At 40.5% G+C, this 19283-nt stretch overlaps 2 protein-coding genes across 9 annotated transcripts in view; one reads left to right on the top strand and one right to left on the bottom strand.

The window, feature by feature from the left end:
* Positions 1-1804, bottom strand: part of ppp1r9a (protein phosphatase 1, regulatory subunit 9A) — a 62428-nt gene extending 60624 nt beyond the window's left edge. For 2 of the 4 annotated variants that reach the window (XM_015040373.1, XM_015040372.1), the window contains exon 1: positions 1382-1804. The gene's annotated coding sequence lies outside the window, so the exon portion shown is untranslated. The remainder of the gene's footprint in view (positions 1-1381) is intronic. The other 2 variants (XM_015040371.1, XM_015040370.1) reach the window with 1 other exon arrangement.
* Positions 1805-5368: 3564 nt separating this feature from the next.
* On the top strand, positions 5369-19280 carry sgce (sarcoglycan, epsilon). Of its 5 annotated transcripts, none has more exons than XM_015040380.1 (13): positions 5371-5729; positions 7601-7711; positions 11092-11214; positions 11901-12058; positions 12320-12392; positions 13534-13732; positions 14170-14332; positions 15024-15238; positions 15736-15762; positions 16170-16358; positions 16632-16675; positions 17298-17335; positions 17727-19280. In XM_015040380.1, the coding sequence occupies exons 1-13, from the start codon at positions 5693-5695 to the stop codon at positions 17775-17777; spliced, it is 1428 nt and encodes a 475-aa protein (XP_014895866.1). In that variant the 5' UTR covers positions 5371-5692; the 3' UTR covers positions 17778-19280. The 5 variants fall into 5 exon arrangements, with proteins under 5 accessions (XP_014895869.1, XP_014895866.1, XP_014895867.1 ...); XM_015040381.1 differs by having other exon boundaries at positions 7604-7711; XM_015040383.1 differs by lacking the exon at positions 17298-17335 and having other exon boundaries at positions 5369-5729.
* Positions 19281-19283: the final 3 nt, after the last annotated feature.

The following is a 19283-nucleotide window of genomic DNA, read 5'->3' on the forward strand; positions in this document are numbered from 1 at the left end:
AGCAGAACAAATATACTGCTTGATGTTGTTGTACGCAAGGTATAAGCAAGCATAAGAATGCCACAGATTCATGGTATATATAAAAATGTTTTTAAAAACGTACATGAACGCACTGATAAGCAACCATCATTCCTGCTTCCTGTAGCTTTATGAATATTACAGGTTTAATAGTGTTAATTGTTACATTTATTGATTCCTATTTTTTACCAGAAAAAAAAAGACCATCTTTTTTTTTTAAATAAGAAAGTAAAACATGCAGTAGCCTTGTTTCAGCCAGCCAATCGGCAGTAACAGTAATATGTGGGGGAGGGTCAACATCTGTGATTCTAATTTAAAAGCTTTAACTGCAGGAATGCTTTGATGGACAAATTTGTGCGGTTTTACCTCAATTACACTCTTAGTGTCTTTAGGTCACACCCTTTGATATTTACAAATCTATACTTCATGTTAAGATTCATACATTTGTGTTCAAAGCTGTACGAAATATCCTTGTTTTAGTTTCTTTAATTTATTAGATAACCGTCTCTATTAGGAACAGTAACACTTTCATCTCCTCAAGCTATCTCATGCCTTGTGGGTTTTCCTTTTTGTTGTTGTTTTTTCCAAAATGTCAACCATCACTCACTGACTGCATCATTTTTACTATGAGCTTTAATGTTTTGCTGCAGACATGTGGCACTTTTGGGCGATATTTCTTTGCTTCCAGACACCGTGATACTGAATTAAAGCAGACAAATATTCCATATCTACGGCCATTAATATTTAATCTGGTTCTGAAATGCATACCACACCTTGAGAGGTGAAACACCAGGAAATACTGAGATAAAAAAAGAACACAGGAACAACCATCCCGTACACGAAAAATCCATTAACCCGAGTTGTTCTGTAACCCACAGCCTGAATGGTATAGATGTAAAAGTAACAGGAGCAGGGACTGAACCCTAAATGTCCTGGTTCACTATTCATTATTTACCAAGCTGGACTCTTACGGGTCACTTCTGTGAATTTCTTAAACAATACATTGATTGGCTTGATCTCCAGCACCACTGTGAAAGGGGGGGAAGAAGATCATAATGCTGTTTGGGAGGAGAGAGAAAAAAAAAAGTGAGGCTTTAACACTGACTCAGTTGAATCAGACAAACAAGCGCACATCAGCCACACCGCGCAGAACATGACAGCTCTTGCTTGTCCCCCTTTTTCCTCCTCCCCGGAGCCCTTTAACGTGCATTTATTTACATTTATCTCCGTTGGTATCTTTCTGAAAACAGGCGGAACACATGCGGTCAAATGTTCAAGACGGCGAAGTTCTAACTGTTCGCCACAAAACCACTGCGATCTGGCTCCACTGCAAGAAAAAAAAAAAAAAAAAAAAAAAACTTACATTCAACGCTCCAGCTTCGTTGGGCTCCTAACAGGCAAGAAATGTAATCCAGAGGGCAAATGCGGAGGGAAATATGGATGCTCTCGCTGGAAAAGCTTCCCAAAAATAACATTTCTCTCCCACGCTCGTAAACGGTCCAGGACGGAATCGCCACTACAGAAACGCTTAGACACACTGAAGCCGCTTCAACGCCATTGCAGGCAGTGGGTGATGCTGCCAGTTGCACAATAGGGGTGTCGGGGCAATCTGGCAGCCCGTCTCACTGAGAGCCTGCACTCTCGCAGCGTTCGCCGGACGGCAGCGTCCGATCCACATCCACGCCGCGTCCAAGCGCACGAACTCGCCGCGCCGACGAACAGCGGCGCTGAAATATGAAGCGTCATGTGACAGGTGCTCAAACCTAAAACTGCGGCAATGGTTCGGTCCGATAATCTGCGCCGCGGAGGGGGTGGTCGTGGGAGGGGTGGTTCCGTGAGCCTGCAGTCTGGCATAAATACCAACACACACAGCGACTGTAACTTCGCTGGAGGATGAGTGCTCGGTAGAGGGCTCTGGGTGGTGTGGGGTCAAGGACCACACTGATGCTGGGTTCCCAAACGGCGGTGCCGGGGCCAGGGAGTGGTGCCGGAGATGTTTACAGCTGTGTGTGCTGCAGTTCAACTGCCAGAACTTTAAAATTAAACTTAAAGGGATAGTTTGGATTTTTTTTTTTTTTAATTTGGGTTCTAAGGAGTAGTCAGGGTCTTACCTGCAGTACATTACAAAATATGTTTTTGATAGTTTAAAGAAACACAAAAGTTTAATTGTCAACCAGACTGGATCAGTTTTTCTGCCATATTGAAATTAGCACAATTTTGTTTCACAAAACAAACTCACATTGCAAGGGTAAAAGGACAAAACGTGCAACCTGAAAAGCGACAGTTGCTGTGTTCAACATTATCCCAGCAGACACAAGTGTGTATTTTTTCCATCATGAGGCATTTCTGTCACAAAGAAGGGCATATTTTGTTTAAGTCAGACTGAATATGATCAGTCTTGCTCGTTCTCGTTACTTACAGTGAAATTCCGGCAGATCGGAAGATTTTGAACTTTGGTGATGGAATTGCTCTGAATGGTGTGAGTCATTTGACAGATGTAACAAACACAAGTATTGCGCTAATAGCTGATTCAGTGATCTGAATCAGCCGTAGAAAGGTTTAGCAGAAGTGATAATGCTTGAAAATAGAACGGTGGAAAAAGGAATTTCTGGGCGGCAGCCTCTAGCGTCAGGCGGGGGCAGACACCCTTAGAGGGTTGCTATGACGAAAACAAATAAATGAATGAATGTTCTTGTGTTGTGCTAAGGTGTGTTTAATTTATTGAAGAGATCCTTGGCATGACTTTACTCTGAAACTAGCCCTGGTCTGATTTGTCGTTAGTTTGAATCTTCAGTCAAAACTTCATTCTCTTGATCCAGATTGAGATAACTGCAGAACCCACGTAAGATTATTACTTAAAATCCAAAACAGCTAACAAGCTGCTTTTTTGTTTCTGCCCGTGGATTTTTTATATATGTTTGGACCACTAACTGTAAAATGAAACTGTATAAACCCACTGTGACATGTTTACATATAGTTAGAGTTTACTCCTTATCTAACAACAAACATCTGCCTATGTATGTCTTGATTGTATTGGAAATGACTAGGCAGTTCAGTTTTGTTTGGGATAAAAACCAAATATGAAGTAATCTCCAACATTAATTGACTCAAATCTCATTATTTCGCTACGTCCAGATTTCTTCACTCTTTAACAAGCCATGTTTAAGAATTTAGTTTCCAAATAATTTAGGAATATGAATACTGTTTTTTTTTTTTTTCCCCCCCTCATTCATGCTTAGCAGGATCTAAGAAGAAGTCAGACATTCCAGCTGGTTGGGTCACACAGCAGTTCACAGACACACCACGTAAAGCTGAAAGTCATGTGATTAATCACAAGGAAACAAGGAAGCTTTGTCAACACTGAAATGTGTGATTACTTTTACAGAGTTACTTCTGCGATTCTGCTGTGATAAAATAGAGCCCTCTGTTCATTTCACATCTACAGAAAATCTAACAATGGAACGAATGCTTGTCACTAAGATTAGGTTTTACTTTAAACAATTTTTGACAATTATAGATTTTCCTGTAACAGTGTTTGTCTATCACATTGGATACCAATAAAAAAAAAATGATGTTTTTGAAATAGCTTTCACCATTTAAATTCAATTCAGTTCAGTTTGCTTATGTAGCATCCAATCAACAATAAATGTCATCACAAGTTACTTTGCAAAAAGCAATCGCATAATTCAGTCCCGATATGCAAAAGCCCATTACATTTAGTGGCTTCGTTTAGGTGAGAAACACAACTATAAACCAGCTGCAAAATTTATAGGATGTAAGACAGCACACACAGATAGTCACAGAAATAGTTCCTGCAGTTTCTCTCTCTAGAAGAGTGAAGCAGTTAAAGAAAGAATCATGGCAGGATCCAGTGCATCACCTCTAGAATGAACTTGTTAACAGCAACAGTTCAGATGTCGTTCCAGAAAAGTATGACAGCAATATAGAATGTCAGAAAAAGAGGGAAAAAAAACCCCAGAAAATAAAGTTAATAGGAGAAATCATGTCAGATACTAAAAAATTTGAGAGAGTAGTAGGAAAGCGTAGTTAGGAGAAGTATGTCCTCCACCAGCCTACAGAGACAGCTCAGGATAATTTAACCCACTTTCCTGCACATAGGCTGAGGGCTGGTTCCACTTGAGAGGATCCTGATCAGTTAAAAATCTGCCTCTCATTCTACTTTCACACCATTAAACCTGCAGTTTGAGAGGGAAGTGCTCTGTTGGGAACAATTTGTTGGATAATCAGATTTCTGATATATGTAGCGTCTTGGATCAGGCAGAGACTTTTTGACAATAAAGAATGATATAAAAATATAAATAATCCAGCATAAGCTAATGCATTAGATTAGCTTTTCTATACATCACTCTTGGACAGGATAGTTTTATTTTGGAAGTATTTTGTATCTGAAATTAGAACGAAATTTTTTATTATAAAATTTTAATGGCATATCCTCATCAAATATGAGACCACGGTTGTTGTTTTTTTTTTTTGTTGTTGTTTTATCACCAAAGGCCAACATAATGCCGCCCTGTGTAAGTGACGGACTAAATAGTTTCTTTTTCAAAGATCAAGATCCTAAGATGACAACTTCTATCCTGTCTGAATTTAAAAGCACAAAATGTAAAGTCATCCAGGTTTTTGTCTTTTCAAGACCTGAGTAATCCAGATTAACAGACACTTAGGGTACATTTTTCCCTAAGAGTATGAAAGTTATTTAAAGCTCCCGTTGAATTTATACATTAAAATCCCAAATCCTTTTTTTCCAGCACAAACATGCAGTAGGCTCACTCCCCTTGATCAGATGGCTGTGTAACACCTCCTTTACAAATACAGTGATTCTTGTGATGCATTCATACTTGTCTAAACACTGGCTGTTTAAATGTTGCTAAGCAACCTAAAAATAATCTTAAGGGGATAGATGGGAGAAAACAGCGAAGCACCGCAGAGCAAAAGGGATGGTGTTTTTTGCTGTGAAAGCCAAGGATTTTGTTTCAAAATAAGAATTTATCAAGCAGAAGATGTTTATCACTGCTTTCAAAGAGCAGTCTTAGAGGTGGCTGACAGCAGGGAAGCATGTGGGGCAAATTAAGGGTCCCAAAGCACATTAGGACACCATGACTGGGATCCAGCACGGCCCAAAACACGACCATCTGTCTGCTAAGGCGGCCGCTGCAGGAGGCTGGGACAGACTTTCAAAACAACCTTCTGCCCTCAGCTGTGCTTGAGAGGTCAAGCTGTGTGTGGAGGTGTTGGAGGCTGGCTGGCTCTGCCTTCAAATGACCTTTTGTGAATTTGGAGGAAAAACTCAGTACATTTAAAAGTGAGGTTGTGTATGTGTTTTAAACAGCAGAGTAGAGCGAGCAGGCGTACGCAACAGCAGCTCGGAGAAACTAAAACTCTTCCTAAGGATCTTTTTAAGGAAAGGCGTGGCGTTTCCTTTTGCTATGCACAACACGTTCTGAGTCCACTATGAACGCGACGACCATCTTTTTCCATCCAGATGTTCAGCCAATAAGAAGCGGCGCTGATTCCAGCGAAGGAAGGAGGCGGAGGGAGGAATGCTGCAGGATGCTCATTATAATGGCTGTCAAACCTCAGTGACGACAGGATAAAAAAAAAACAAAAAACAAACATATCTTTTCATGCGAGGTTGACGTGGAGGATTTACACCATGCTCGCTGCAGCTGTCACGGTGTTGCTCGGAACGGGTAGGTATCGATTTAACCCGACAATCAAGTGTCGTTCACGTTTCGTCGTCGATGCTAGTTAGCTGGCTAGTTAGCCCGCTCCTGTTTTAGCTGCTTCGGTCATTTTTTCCTAACGGCTGGCTGAGGAGGAGACGTGGAAAAATGGCTACAGCTTAGACCGTTAAAACAGGGCTCTGTGTATCACAACACTAACGGAACCAGAAAATATTAAATAATATGCAGGACATTTTTTATGAAGTCGATAATAATGCTGTTACATTGCTTCAGTCGCTGTTATTGTTTCTAAATGTACCATCAGGTGTTTTTGATTAATAGTAGTTCAGCTCCTCGAGTTATACTTACAGGTGCATCTCAGTAAATTATCAGGTTATTTCGTTTTTTTTAATTAAAAATATGAAACTCGCATAACATTGACGCATTCCTTTTTTTATTTTAGATTACGGCTCATTAACACCGAATATTGAGTAGAATATTGGCAAACAAAAATGGCTTTTCTTACGGCCATTAAAGTTCTACGAAATCACGGGGAAAATTGCTTTCGGATAGTAACTGACACCGTCCACAAGCCATAAACGGTAATTGCTAATGGTGGTTACTCACAGAGTGCTAAGAATTTTGATGGAAAGTTAAGTGGAAGGAAAAAACATGTTGGATACAGGTGCTTAGGCAACCGGAATAATCAAAGTCTTAAGAGGAAGATAAGAGACAAAAGAGAGGCAATATAAAACCAATACAATACCATGTGCATATTGAATCCATATACGAAGTTGACGTCTTATGCTGAAATTAAATTAAAACCAGCATTTTCTGATGCACCTGGCTTAAAATTAGTCATGAGCACTTGTACTTTTTATACTAGTACTGCTTAGATGAATACAGAGATTTTCCAGTGCTACCATTTTGACAGAAAAAAAGAAATAGGCAGAATAAAGAAACATGTAAACATATATGTTGACTGGCACTGATTAGATGAGCCATATGGTTTAAATGTGTGTTCAGGAGGTGAAAGTATCTTGTTCAAAGTTGCAAAATGCATATAAAGACGCTAAAACGTGCAATTTTGAATGGGAAAATGAGTGGTTTCCCACCACCTTTGACCTCAAATTCAATATGGGTGCTTAATGAAAGCAGCATAAAAAACTGTTTGTTTTTTTTACTGATTGTCTGTGCTCCATTAGGTCTTTTGCACACATTTTTAGTGAGTATATGTTACAGTTCTAAGTAGAAAATGCAGGTAAATCCATTGTTATTAACTTGTACTGCTAATAGAAGTTAGCCTGGTGAGAGTCTGTTCCCTATTTACCCCATCCAGTCATGTAATATAGAAATTCAATTCATAAAAAGTTCCCCAATTCTCGCAAAAGAAGCAAAATCTCAGATCAAAACTAGAGTGGCTAAAACATAAAGGAAAATGTAATGTAAAGGCTGTCAAGCAGAAGGTCTTGTTAAAAGATGATTGCTTTTTGCGAGAGTCTAAGCCACAGATTGTAAACATTGGCTGTGTCTGTGCTGACTTATTATAGTGCTGTGGCAATAAAAACCATTGTTCTCCATGAAAACAGTGTTCAGATGCAAATTGCAGCGATTTAGCAGCTTTACGCTGCTTTTATGGAGCGACTTTTTCATTTTGTGCTTGATTTACATTTTAAGTACAGAAAAATGTAAATGTATCCGTAGCTAAGCCGGGCACATTCTAAACTTGAGCAGGGGAAACAATAACAAAACACTAAATTTAGGATTTCTTGTGAAACTGTCTTTTTTTTCTTCTTGTTTCTTACAAGCTGTTATGTGCAGGCGGGAGGAACATTATTCCAGAATCTGCTGAGAAAAGCCCCCTTTGTTTTATGCGTGCTTCTATTTTATCGATCCAGTAGTTTACATTGTGCATGCCCAAGAAGTGACACTCAGAGAGTTTCATGAGGGACATGTCCATTCGGAGCAGGCCGTGGCTTTGCTGCAAAGACGAACCTTGTACAAAGACGGTGAGTGGGTTTGTGCGGTGGTGCACTTCGCTTGACCCGCTGTCTCATCCCCCCCTGTCATAACACAGTGACAAGTTGAGCTGGCTCCCCTTTAATAGCAGCATCGTTGCTTTTTCTTTTTACTTTTTTTTTTTTTTACCTTCCTGCTTCTTCTTACACACAACCTTTGCTCTTTTTAAATGTCGTCCTTGCTAGAAATTTCATTCTAATTGTGATTAAAAATATTTACACCTACATTTACTCGCTGCTTTAAATAATCTAAAATGAATAATTTTAGAAAAGTTGTTTTTACCTTTTTTTTGTTTGTTTGTTTTTAGCGTTCTAGAGGACTGGTCTTTTTTGCTTCGTGTCCACTGTTGTCCACAGCCGTGTCCTTCTGCTTGTTGCGAAAGCGGCAAGTTTCACTTCCATGTGCGACTTCAGAATAACAAATTCAAACTCATCATCAGCGGGGGCATGCCAGGGCGTCAGTCGCAAACAGTGGCAATCCTTGTTGGTTCTGCTTTTTCGTCAAGCGCCAAAGAAGCACATGAACTCCTCCTGATCTGGAAGACGCGTGCATACGAGGCTCATTTCAGCAGGACAGAAGGACGGACGCGCTTTTCCTTGGCTCTGCCTCAACTAGTTAGAGAGCTCAGCTGGCCAAAACCCTTATGGAAGCTCAGAGTTCCTGAGAGGCATCCTATGATGCAAGGTTGGCTTAGAAATGCATTAAATCTGGTTACCTATTCCCACCACTCTCGAGGTCTGTAAGTGATCTACCAGGTTATATTACTGCCAAATACGCCTTTTTCTTTTTTTTTTTTACCTTCTGTTAAAATTTTTTGAACATTTTTCATTATTATTTTGGAGACAGAGTTTTTTTTGGAATCTGTGCCGTATTAAAAGAGTAATGTCCAACTTGTTCTTTCTATCATTTTTTTCCTTTTTTTTTCCCAGAATTGAAGCCAGCTGCTACAGATTTCAGTGTACAGTTTAGCATTAACCTTTAATCGGTGATGTATTATACACCTGGATGACGCGCCGAGATTCATCATCTCGAGAACGCTTGGCAGGCTCGCCCCGGCCACAAATAAACAGATTGAGCGCTATAAGCAGATCCCCTGTGAGGCTAAAATCACCGATCTTTATTTATGCTGGCTTAGAAAGGAGGTGAAACACAATCCAAAGGAGACAATACGTTCGACTCATTACCATCGGTTTGGTAGGAGTGTATTTTCTCCTTAGTCGTTCCTGTGTAGTGAAAGATTTATGTTTGGTTATCTTTTAATCCTATTCAGAGGTGATCTGGGGTTTGTTACATTTTCTCTCATGTTCTCCGTCTTAAACAAATGTTTGCACCACATCCGTCCAGCCTCCAGGAGCACAGCCAGTATTTTAACCTTGGAGTGTCGCAAAGAGGCTCTTTGTATGTTGGGAGAGTTGCTGTGGCCCACGTGCTCAGGTAATAGAAATAAGCCGCGCCCATTCAGACTGGATTCTTACTTAGGAACCGGTCTGATGAAATTAAATGAGGTTTTATTTTTGGTCTTCAGCTAACCCAGATCCTGCTGGTGTGGGCGCAGGAGCTGGAGCCAGATGAGCCATTGTGTGGATTAGTCATGCTCAGGTGATTGCATCAAAAGAGATGTGGTGGACAGAACCTCAGGTTTAGATCTAGCGGCCGCTAAACGCTATTGATTGTATCAAACTGTGACTGCGTCCCCTCGGGACGCCAGACATACGGCTGGGTCAGCATCTGTGTTGCCGTGGTTTTGAATTGCAAATGTCCCATTCGTCAATGTTTTTTTTTTTTTTTATGTTTTTGGGCTCAGTACTATTTTCATTCTGACTGTGGTTTTCATAGAGACAGATAAAAATGGACAACGGCCTTCTAAGTCAGTGGGATACTTGGTAACAATTAATTTTGATAAAATGCTTTTAAAAATGGAATTTAAAAAAAGTTGAGTACATTTACTAATTGAGGGGGGGAATAAATCACACGTCAACAAATAATTGCTTTTACAAATTAGCAGTGCCTGAATTACTCGGCTGCGACAGACTGGCGACCTGTCCAGGGTGTACCCCGCCTCTCGCCCGGAACGGTAGCTGGAGATAGGCACCAGCAACCCTCCGCCCCCCCGACCCCACTAGGGACAAGGGTGTAAAGAAAATTGATGGATGGGTGGATGAATTACTCGGGAGTAATTCTGTAACAATTCACACAGATGATGCTGTGGGTCTTATTTGACTTCCAGCCTCTGTGGGAGTGTAGGGGGATTATGAACAGTTTGAAAAAAAAACAAAAAACAAATTTAATATAATATTTAATATCTTCTGCCAGGAAACTGAGAACATGTCATGTCTGGCTGCTTCAGCAGAATGTTGACCAAAAAAAACCCCCAAAACATGGTTGACTCAAAAGGGAAATGATTCACCGAATCAGCCTTCTTCATCACCACCTTCAGTCCCCAAAGCTAAAAGTGTGAGCTGAAGAAAATAAGTCAATTAAAAATGAGCAACATTTCTCATTGTGAGATGATGCTGTTGCAATAAGACATACATTTGTGTAAAGACTTTAACATCGTTAGCATTATGATCCTTGTTAAGCGTATCATAAAGGTTACCCTGTTTTTTTTTTTTTTGTGTGAAAATAAATCCCCATTCAAAAAGCAGCATCTCGGTTCAAAGGCAGAACAATGACTGTTGCATTTTGCAGTGTGTAGCAAGTTGTGGTCTTGAATCTACAAATAAATAAAAGCCTTAAAAAAATTAAATATGCAGCATTTCGCCAGTGGGAATGAATACAGAGCTTTCTGAGCTTTATTTTTATTTTTTTCCAGCTGTGCAGTGCATCTTGAATTTGTCTGGAAGCCAGAGCAGCTCAAATCTGCTTTCTGGCCCCTATGCTTTCACTTTACAGCACATTTTTCTAGTCCCCCACCTCCTTCCTCATCCTCCTCCTCTCCTTAGCGTTACACTCAGTCTCCCATGGTGATTAAAAATTGAGTTTCCACTTGCTGTGGTACAGAGGAGAAGAAGAAAAAAAAGTGAGATTATGAAAATCATGCGGCAAAAGGTTAAAGGTTGATCCGAAAGAAAGACTGCTGAGCAGAAAAACAACAATTGGCACACTCAGAAATCCTTCAAATGTAATACCTTCTTTAATGTGTTTACTAATAAGTTGTTGTTTTTTTTTTTTTATAGTTTTGTGGGTCTGATCTGAAAGCATAAAATGATCCAGTGCTCTCTGGATGGCTTCTTATTGCTGCTCTTTAGTAGTTTTCTTCACTTACTTCCCTTTTCTATAAATTCCCTAGTATGCACGCAGAGAAGGGGTGTTAACAAGATGCTCAGCTAAGAGGAACTAAGCTCCATGTTCTCTGAAATGTGTTTTTCAGTCGTCACCATCTTGTCAAGATCCCACGCAGACCGTAACGTCTACCCATCAGCTGGGGTGTTGTTTGTCCACGTGCTAGAGAGAGAGCACTTTAAAGGAGAGTTTCCGCCGTACCCCAAATCAGGTACAACGCAAACATTCGCGGTTTGTCCAACCTAGAGATGCACCAAAAATATCAGCCAGCGATGAGAATCTGTTGATTTTTATCTTGATCGGTTGTGAACACAGTTATCAGACAGCACACTGGTAGAGAAAAGAAGAGGGGGAAATATGATGCAAAAGGACCTGAGGTTGGGAATTGAACCCAAATTCCGGACCTTTTCCCGATCAGTGAACACATCATGCTAAGCTCAGCAACACTCTTTGATGTAGATGCTGTTACTAAGCGAAGAAGACTCAAGGTTCGTCATTTTATCTGCATCATTAATATAAGATGCCAAAGCTAAAAAAATATGAGCTCATTATTTTGTGGTTGCTTTAACATATTAGCGAAACCTTGTTTCGTAGCGACTACTTGCTCAAACAAACGTGATTCCAACAGCCGCTAATGACAGATGGGGTGGAAAAGAGAATCACGAGTATTGTTTTTATTTCTTTTTTATATTCTAATTGATACATCAGCTGATTACAGCTAAAATGTTTGGGTTTTTTTATTTGTGAGTCCAGTTTCACTAGAGAGGGACACTCTGCTGGCTTCAGCCACGTGTCTGCTTCTTCATCTGATCGGTCTAAAATGCTGATTATGGAATTGGCTCTGACCCAAAGCAAACCCCAGCAGCAGCAGTCATTATTAAACAGACGTCTCCCCAGGTGATGCCAGCAATGATCCGATCACCTTCAACACCAACCTGAAGGGCTTCCCCGACAGACCCGGCTGGCTGCGCTACATCCAGAGGACTCCTCACGGCGACGGCGTGCTCTACGGTTCCCCCACCGCGGAGCACGTTGGCAAGCCGACCGTGATAGAGGCGAGTGACTCAGAGTTCCTCTGATATTACGTGTGCCGTTTCCCGACCTGAATTCTTTTACGCGTTTTCTGATCTGTCGGCCTGTGAGCTAACGTCGAATTTCCATTCCCAAAAAGGCTCACCGTGTCGAGCTCACGGCTCACTGTACGCCTCTGTACGGCGCCTTACATCCTGCATCGAGCTCAGCTCCTTCCTGGGATGGCTCCAGCCGTCTAAAACGACACTGATCTGGGCTTAAACTTTCACCCCTCTGTGTTGCAGATTACCGCCTACAACAGACGCACGTTTGAGACGGCACGGCACAACTTGGTCATTAACGTCATGGCCACAGAAGGTAAGAGGCGCCACTATGAACGGCTAGAGCTAGTAGAGATGAGACTTTAATGTTTTGCTAATTAGTGGCTCATTTGGTATTCTAAAGCAGGATGAAAAAGAAAATGAATATTTTTTATTGCCTACAGATGAAAGAAAGAATAGGAATCTTATTTTACTTTTTGTTTTAATAACTGGAGAATAAAAGGCTCTTCTGAGAGGATTTTTTTCCCCTTTTTTTTCCAGGATTTGAACCATATAAAGCTAAATCTATGCCACTCAAGGAGTTCTGTGTAGAACATATTTACAGACAAAGAAGGTTGTTTTTTTTTTAATCTTAGATGCAAAATGTATATATATATTTTTGGACAGTTTTGGCTTAATGATTTTTCTGAGGTTGTTCCTTCAACAAATGTCTGTTTTTAGAGTCTGTATATTCCAGCTAACGGATTAAGTAATTACTGGTTGACGATTATTTCAATCGATCAATCACGATTAATTGTTTCCGCTCTGTTGGTCTGACAGTTACATTTCTGGGACTGTTGTTGCTTATTGTCCAGAAACTTGTTTTACTTATGCGGTTAACACAACATATTTTTCTGCTCTGCTGGATCTTCTAATTTGCCTGAAATGATGCTATAACTTCTTGCAATGATGGTTGTCCCATTTTTTTTTTTTTTACTATTATTATTATTTTAGTAATAATTTTAATAGGACATTCAGATTATTTGCTTAGATTATTTTTTTTAACCGAATAGTTTTCGATCCAAAATGATCTACAAAAGTGATGCTATTTGCTTCTTACCATGCAGCTTGTTATGCAAAAGGAATAATGACGTTCGGTTTCATGCGAAGTGCGGTGGTCCACATCTATCCAGTGGAAGGCAGCAGATGCTCCTCTGTGTCTCCGCAATTAAACAGCACATCTGTGTGTTTCCCGGCTTGTCGACCAGCCGCGACGCACGCATTAAATCGTGAACCGATGAAGGGGGTTAAATTCAGCAGCTGTTTGCTGCCTCGGCGTGACATCACTCTTTGTGCAGCGTGATGTCATCTGCCATCTGGCGCCAGAAGGAGTCTAAAACCTGAAAACACACCAGGATCTCCAGGGTAAATCTGCATCGCTTCTTGCTTGCCTCCTCCCTCCCCGTGTTTGTGTGCAGAGTTCCCGCTGCCCTACCAGGCCGAGTTTTACATCAAAAACATGAACGTAGAGGAGATGCTGGCCAGCGAGGTGCTGGGAGACTTCCTGGGTGCCGTGAAGAACGTGTGGCAGCCCGAGCGGCTCAACGCCATCAACATCACGTCGGCGCTGGACCGTGGCGGCCGGGTGCCCCTGCCCATTAACAACCTAAAAGAAGGGTGAGGATCTGGACGTGGATTTGCGTCATTAACTTTGAGACGCACTCCGACGTCTACGAGGTTTAGTTCTTCAGAAGCAACTTTTCCCCCAGCAGCCTCTTATCCTGTCTAAACCAACAAATTTCTCAGCCCACTCTCTCCTCTTTGACATTTTATTTAATTGGGGCTTTGAGGATCCCTCGGTTCCCTGCGAATCAGATAAAAACACCTCACCATCTGCACCGTCAAGACACTCAGCTTGTTAAGTTGGGCGGGAAGCCCACATGACCCGCTGTGAGCTGTACATCAAAGATTGATGCTAATGTGTCGGAAGATGAAAGCATGTAGGAGAAAACTCAGAGGAGCAGGAACGCTTTATTGCAAGCCTCCTTATAAACATAGAAACCGAGTCTCGTCTTCTCTTTTCCCTCCCTTCTCCCTTCGTCTCTCCTCTTCAGCGTGTATGTGATGGTCGGCGCTGACGTTCCCTTCTCGTCGTGCCTCCGGGAGGTGGAGAACCCACGTAACCAGCTGCGCTGCAGTCAGGAGATGGAGCCTGACATCAGCTGTGACAAGAAATTCAGAGCTCAGTTTCACATCGACTGGTGTAAGATCTCCCTGGTGAGGACAAACCGGCGTTAATCTGCCATGATGCTGCCTAACAAAACCATGACGCGCTGCAGAAACACAAAATCCTACTAAATATTTTTGGTTTAGTTTCTAGTGCAAATACCTTATTACACTTGGAATAAGACAAAACAGACTTGCAAGCATTTTTTCAGCAGGATGTAGGACTTGATGTTTTAAGTCAGTGATTACTTAATATTGATAAAAAAAAAAAGTACTAGTTATAAATGGAACAAAGCACTTTCCCCTGTTATAAGTAAACTGGTGCTTTTTCATCAATATTAAGGAATTAATGACTTACAACAAGCTCTTATTTCTTGCTGAAACTGAAAAGTTACTTGTAAGTTTGTTTTATTGTTGTTTGAAATATAATAAGATCAAAAATACTTGGCAGGATTTTGTGTTTTTGCAGTGTTTTGGCACCTGTCACATCCTTGGTGTTACCAGAGATGTGAGGACTGTTTTTTGTTTTTTGTTTTTTTTTTTGTCGTGTTTATTTATTTATTTTTTTACCCACTGAATATATACACTCAAATTAAAAAGTTAGATTCTTCAGAAATGCTGTTTGAATAGCAGAAAAAAATATATATAATCAGACATTCCAGTATCTGTGGAAACCGCTAGTAACTCATCACATCAGCCACACTGTATCAACTAAAACTTAGCGCTGAGTTTCTGTTTCTAGGTCGATATCAACAAAGTGGTCCCCGTGTACGTTTCCCGCCCAGATCCGGGCACGGGAATCCTGCCCGAGTTCGGGGAGTACAACCCCCCGTCGGAGTCTCTGAAGAGCCCCGACTACTTCTCCGACTTCCTGGTGACGCTGGCCATTCCGTCCGCCGTGGCCCTCGTCCTCTTCTTCATCCTCGGCTACACTATGTGCTGCAGACGGGAGGGGGTGTAAGTGTGCACGGCCTTGCATTTTTTATTTTTTTTTTGCACCAATACCGCTCCAAAGGCGTTCGACAAAAAGTCGCAGTCGGGTTTCTGAAAAAGATCCCAGAGTCAAATGAGAAATGGGAATGAAAGGTCCAGACAGGGGCAGGTTGATTAGACAACAATCAAATCTTGACTGAAAGCTGCAGCTTGTCATTACCATCTGGTATTGTGATCCATTTATATTAAGTTTCTCATTATTTTGTGATTTTTTATTTATTTATTTATTTTTTTGGTTATTGTTGTTGGTGGTGTTGCTTCTCAATCCATTAAAGGTCATTTTATTCGTGTTGTTTCAACATTTACAGGCTGGAAGAGAAGCGCCCCCTTTGTTCACTCAGTGTTCCACTCCATCTCCACCTTCACTCTGACTTAATGCAAACTCTTCATTCACTTGTGTCTAGATGTTGCTTCAACTATTAATATTAGTATTTAATTCATCCATTTTGTTTTGTTCCTAGGGAAAAAAGAAACATGCAAACACCAGCGTAAGTGTTTTACCTCTCCTGTGTTTTTTTATTTTATTTATTTTTTCCGTTTTTGGGCTGTTTCTGTTCCCTCTCTTTAGTTTGCAGTTTTGTTATTTCTGTTGTCACTGATGGCTGTTCGTTTCCATTCATATGCTCATCTGTGTGTTGCCATCCATTCATTTAATGGGCTGCTGAAAATTAATGACCCGCTGCAGGGAGTTAGGGCCAATAAGACCTCGATGACTCAACATGAGTAATTTTGTTGAACAAAATAAAAATCCTCCTCTGCATTCTCCAGATTAGGGTGGGAGTTCTGTTTTATTTTGTGCATGAACACAAACGAAGTGCAGGATGAGAAAACGTTCACCATGGCATACATAAAGTAACGCGCTGCAACAAATATTCACCGCCTCTCTGTTCTCCAGCATCCAGCTGGTTCACCACAGCGCCATCCAGAAGTCCACCAAGGAGCTGCGGGGCATGTCCAAGAACCGTGAGATCTCCTGGCCTCTGTCCACCCTGCCCGTCTTCAACCCGGTCAGCGGGGAGGTGGTGCCCCCCATCCACCCCGACAACTACGAGACCACCAGCATGCCCCTCATGCAGACACAGGCGTGAGTGAAGGGATGCGCTTGTTCAGCGACCACACATAACGTCAAGTTAACTAAAGTATCACGTTTTCACACGCTATGCGATTGTTAAGCACAAAGTGCTTTTCTTTCCAATTCATAATCAGGCGCTAATTAAATTTGTCTTTATAATCTGACAAAAAGTGAAAAGGCTATGATGCATTTCGTAGACAATAATAGTATGAAGTAAAAAAAAAAAGAAAAAGCATGACCGGAAAAAGTAGCATGATTTACCCAGTTGTCTGTTTTTGTCCTCAGGAATCTGCAGAATCAGATAACAATACCACAGCAGAGGCCATCAGGTTAGTACGCTCATAGGTGTGATAAAATACACGGTCTGTTACTCAGACATAATAGCAAACTACACATGGCTGATTCTTCATGCAACTGCATGTTTGTCGTACTGTTTGAGCTTCCCTAGTCTCACCATGTCTGAACTCTTCAACCTCATTTGAAAATGTAACAAAAGTGACAACCCTCTACCAGAAACTTTACAAATAGCTAATGTCCTAAATTGAGAGTTTTACCAAACATCTCTAGCAAAAGTGGCACTTTTTGAATATATACATCATAAGACATCAAATGTTTAAGGTGTAAGAAGTAGCTACAAATAAAATGAGGAAAAACTGAAACGGTAAAAAAAAATTATCTGAATTCTAGTCTAAGCATTCAAATGTAATCTTTCACACACAGTGTTTCTCTTTTAACAGCAAATAAAAGCCACTTCATATATCTGCTTCTTAGATACGTCTGGGTCAGTGGATGTACTTAGAACATTTCCTAAACTAAGAAACAAAAACACATTTTGGAGAAGAATCCTCAGTTTGTCACTGTGATGATGGTGTGTGAGCGTCCTCTAGTGAGCATGACAATCAACTGCATGATGCACTAACTAACTACTCTCTGTCTTCACTGCTAACAAAGGAGATAATTATGTCATGTCAACATTTCGAAGACTGGAGGTAGGTGCAGTTATGTTGAGATGATTAATGTGTTTTAATAGTTTTTCTTGGATTGTACAGTTGTTTTTTTGACCAAGTTATGGGCCAGTATGAAAATGTCATGCCGTTTGCACAAAATGTACCAAATTTTACAGTCATAGGTAGTTTACCTATAGTGCAGAATCAAGCTGTTCTCTTTAGAGAAGTGGAACAGTACGCTTTAATTCGGAGAAAACTGATACTTCTTTTGACATCTCACTGAAAGGATTTAAAATGACAGAAATGTGAATTTTAGCATTTTTGAAAACTTTTTAAACCTTGGCCATACTGTGATAACCCACCCATACATAATCTCACTGATCTCTTCAGAGCGCAGCAGGATGTAACAACATTTTTCTGCCATCTATCCCAGGTAAATGGTATCCCTGAGGAAAGGAAGGTGGCTGAAGCCCTTAACCTATGACCAGAAGCTCCAGCGTAGGATCTGCCTTCCATCTGTCTGGGTTTTTTTTTGTGTGTGTGTTTTCTAACATTTGTGCCAAACTAGTGCTGCATAATATTAACAAATCATGCATCTGCCGTATTATTGTCGAATACTGCAACGATGATGTCAGTGGCGATTAATGCATCTTTTTCCACTCATTATGATGCTTCCAGCTGTGTAACCTTTAGCATCTTAGGCTTGACCCTCTGGGTCAGGTGTCGACGTCTACTTCAGCGACACTCCATCCAACAGATGAGTGGATTTCTGGCATGCACAGTGTTAATTCATGACACGTGGGCATTGTGATAACATCGCACACAATATTTGAACCATTTTGCATTCCCGGTGTCGACCTGCATGTCTCACATGGACGGTTTCAGTCACGTCATTCCTGCTTGGTGAGAATCTGTAACGGAGGAGTAGCAGATCTACAAGATGTGTATATGTTAAACATATGGACCTCAGAGAAAAGGGAGTTTGTAATGTGTCAGTTTTATGTAATGTATAAATTGGTAATAAATTCTTTATAAAATATTTAATGGTTTTGACCAATACACATGTTCAGAAAAAAAGCCCCAAAACATTGTATTTTTTTTTTTAATCAAGGGATTTTTTTTTAAACGATGTACAACAGAATAAAGGCATTTATAAATATGAAGAGAATTCCACACTTTGTCAGACACCACAAACAAACATGTAAATATTTGACTAAGCCCTAAAAAAGGGTGTAATATTTGTTGCTTTTACGTGATCACACAGATCAATTAAGGCATGAAACAACTGCCAAATGTACCACTTTGCTGTTGATCAATAAAAGAGGTCAGTAAACTTTATACATGTATCAAAGGAAAACGGTGGGAGGTAAATACCATATTATCGATAATTATCCGAGGTTCTGAGTGTTAGTAGAAATTTTGAGGTCAAATTTGGCTCCGTTTCACTTTTAGTGTGAAAAGCCTCAAAAGCTGCAGATTGTAACAAAAACAAAAATGTGTCCTCACTTTCCTGGGAAAAAACAAACATAAATCCAAAATGATTGACACGCAATTTCCTGTTTTACTACCCAACGGTAGATGCAATTAAAACGGCAAGTTTAATATAACTGTTTTCTTTAAGCAAAAATAAAAAATTCAAAATAAATATGCCAAACAAAAATGTACTAAAATCTGGGTTTCATCTTAAAGATGAAAGTGGAAAATAAAAAGCAGGTTCAAAATAAAAGTGCTCCCTCTCAAATGAGTAGAAACAGGCAAAGGACCAATTACCCACTTGGCAACAGACATATTAAACAATATTTCCATGTATGCGGCATTAACGTATCCTCTTAGGTCGTCTGTCAGTGCATTACAAAGTGGTTATAATGCTGAAGTGGCCCTGATTTCAAGTGCTTCAAACAACACACTTGAACATGTGCCGTTTACAGAACCCTCTAGAGTTAAAAAAGAGAAAAAAAATATCAAAAAGCCTTCACCTAATCATTAAGGA

The sequence above is a fragment of the Poecilia latipinna genome, unplaced genomic scaffold, assembly GCF_001443285.1.
Source record: "Poecilia latipinna isolate Pla-1442-1.1 unplaced genomic scaffold, P_latipinna-1.0 Scaffold508, whole genome shotgun sequence".
NCBI lineage: Eukaryota > Metazoa > Chordata > Actinopteri > Cyprinodontiformes > Poeciliidae > Poecilia > Poecilia latipinna.

What these genes read in the sequence shown, in the direction of transcription:
- sgce (XM_015040380.1), top strand. Translation starts at nt 5,693, where the DNA reads ATGCTCGCTGCAGCTGTCACGGTGTTGCTCGGAACGG. An exon ending in CACGGTGTTGCTCGGAACGG is followed by an intron (nt 5,730 to 7,600) that starts GTAGGTATCGAT and finishes TTATCGATCCAG; the next exon opens with TAGTTTACATTGTGCATGCC. An exon ending in ACCACAGCAGAGGCCATCAG is followed by an intron (nt 16,676 to 17,297) that starts GTTAGTACGCTC and finishes CTGCTAACAAAG; the next exon opens with GAGATAATTATGTCATGTCA.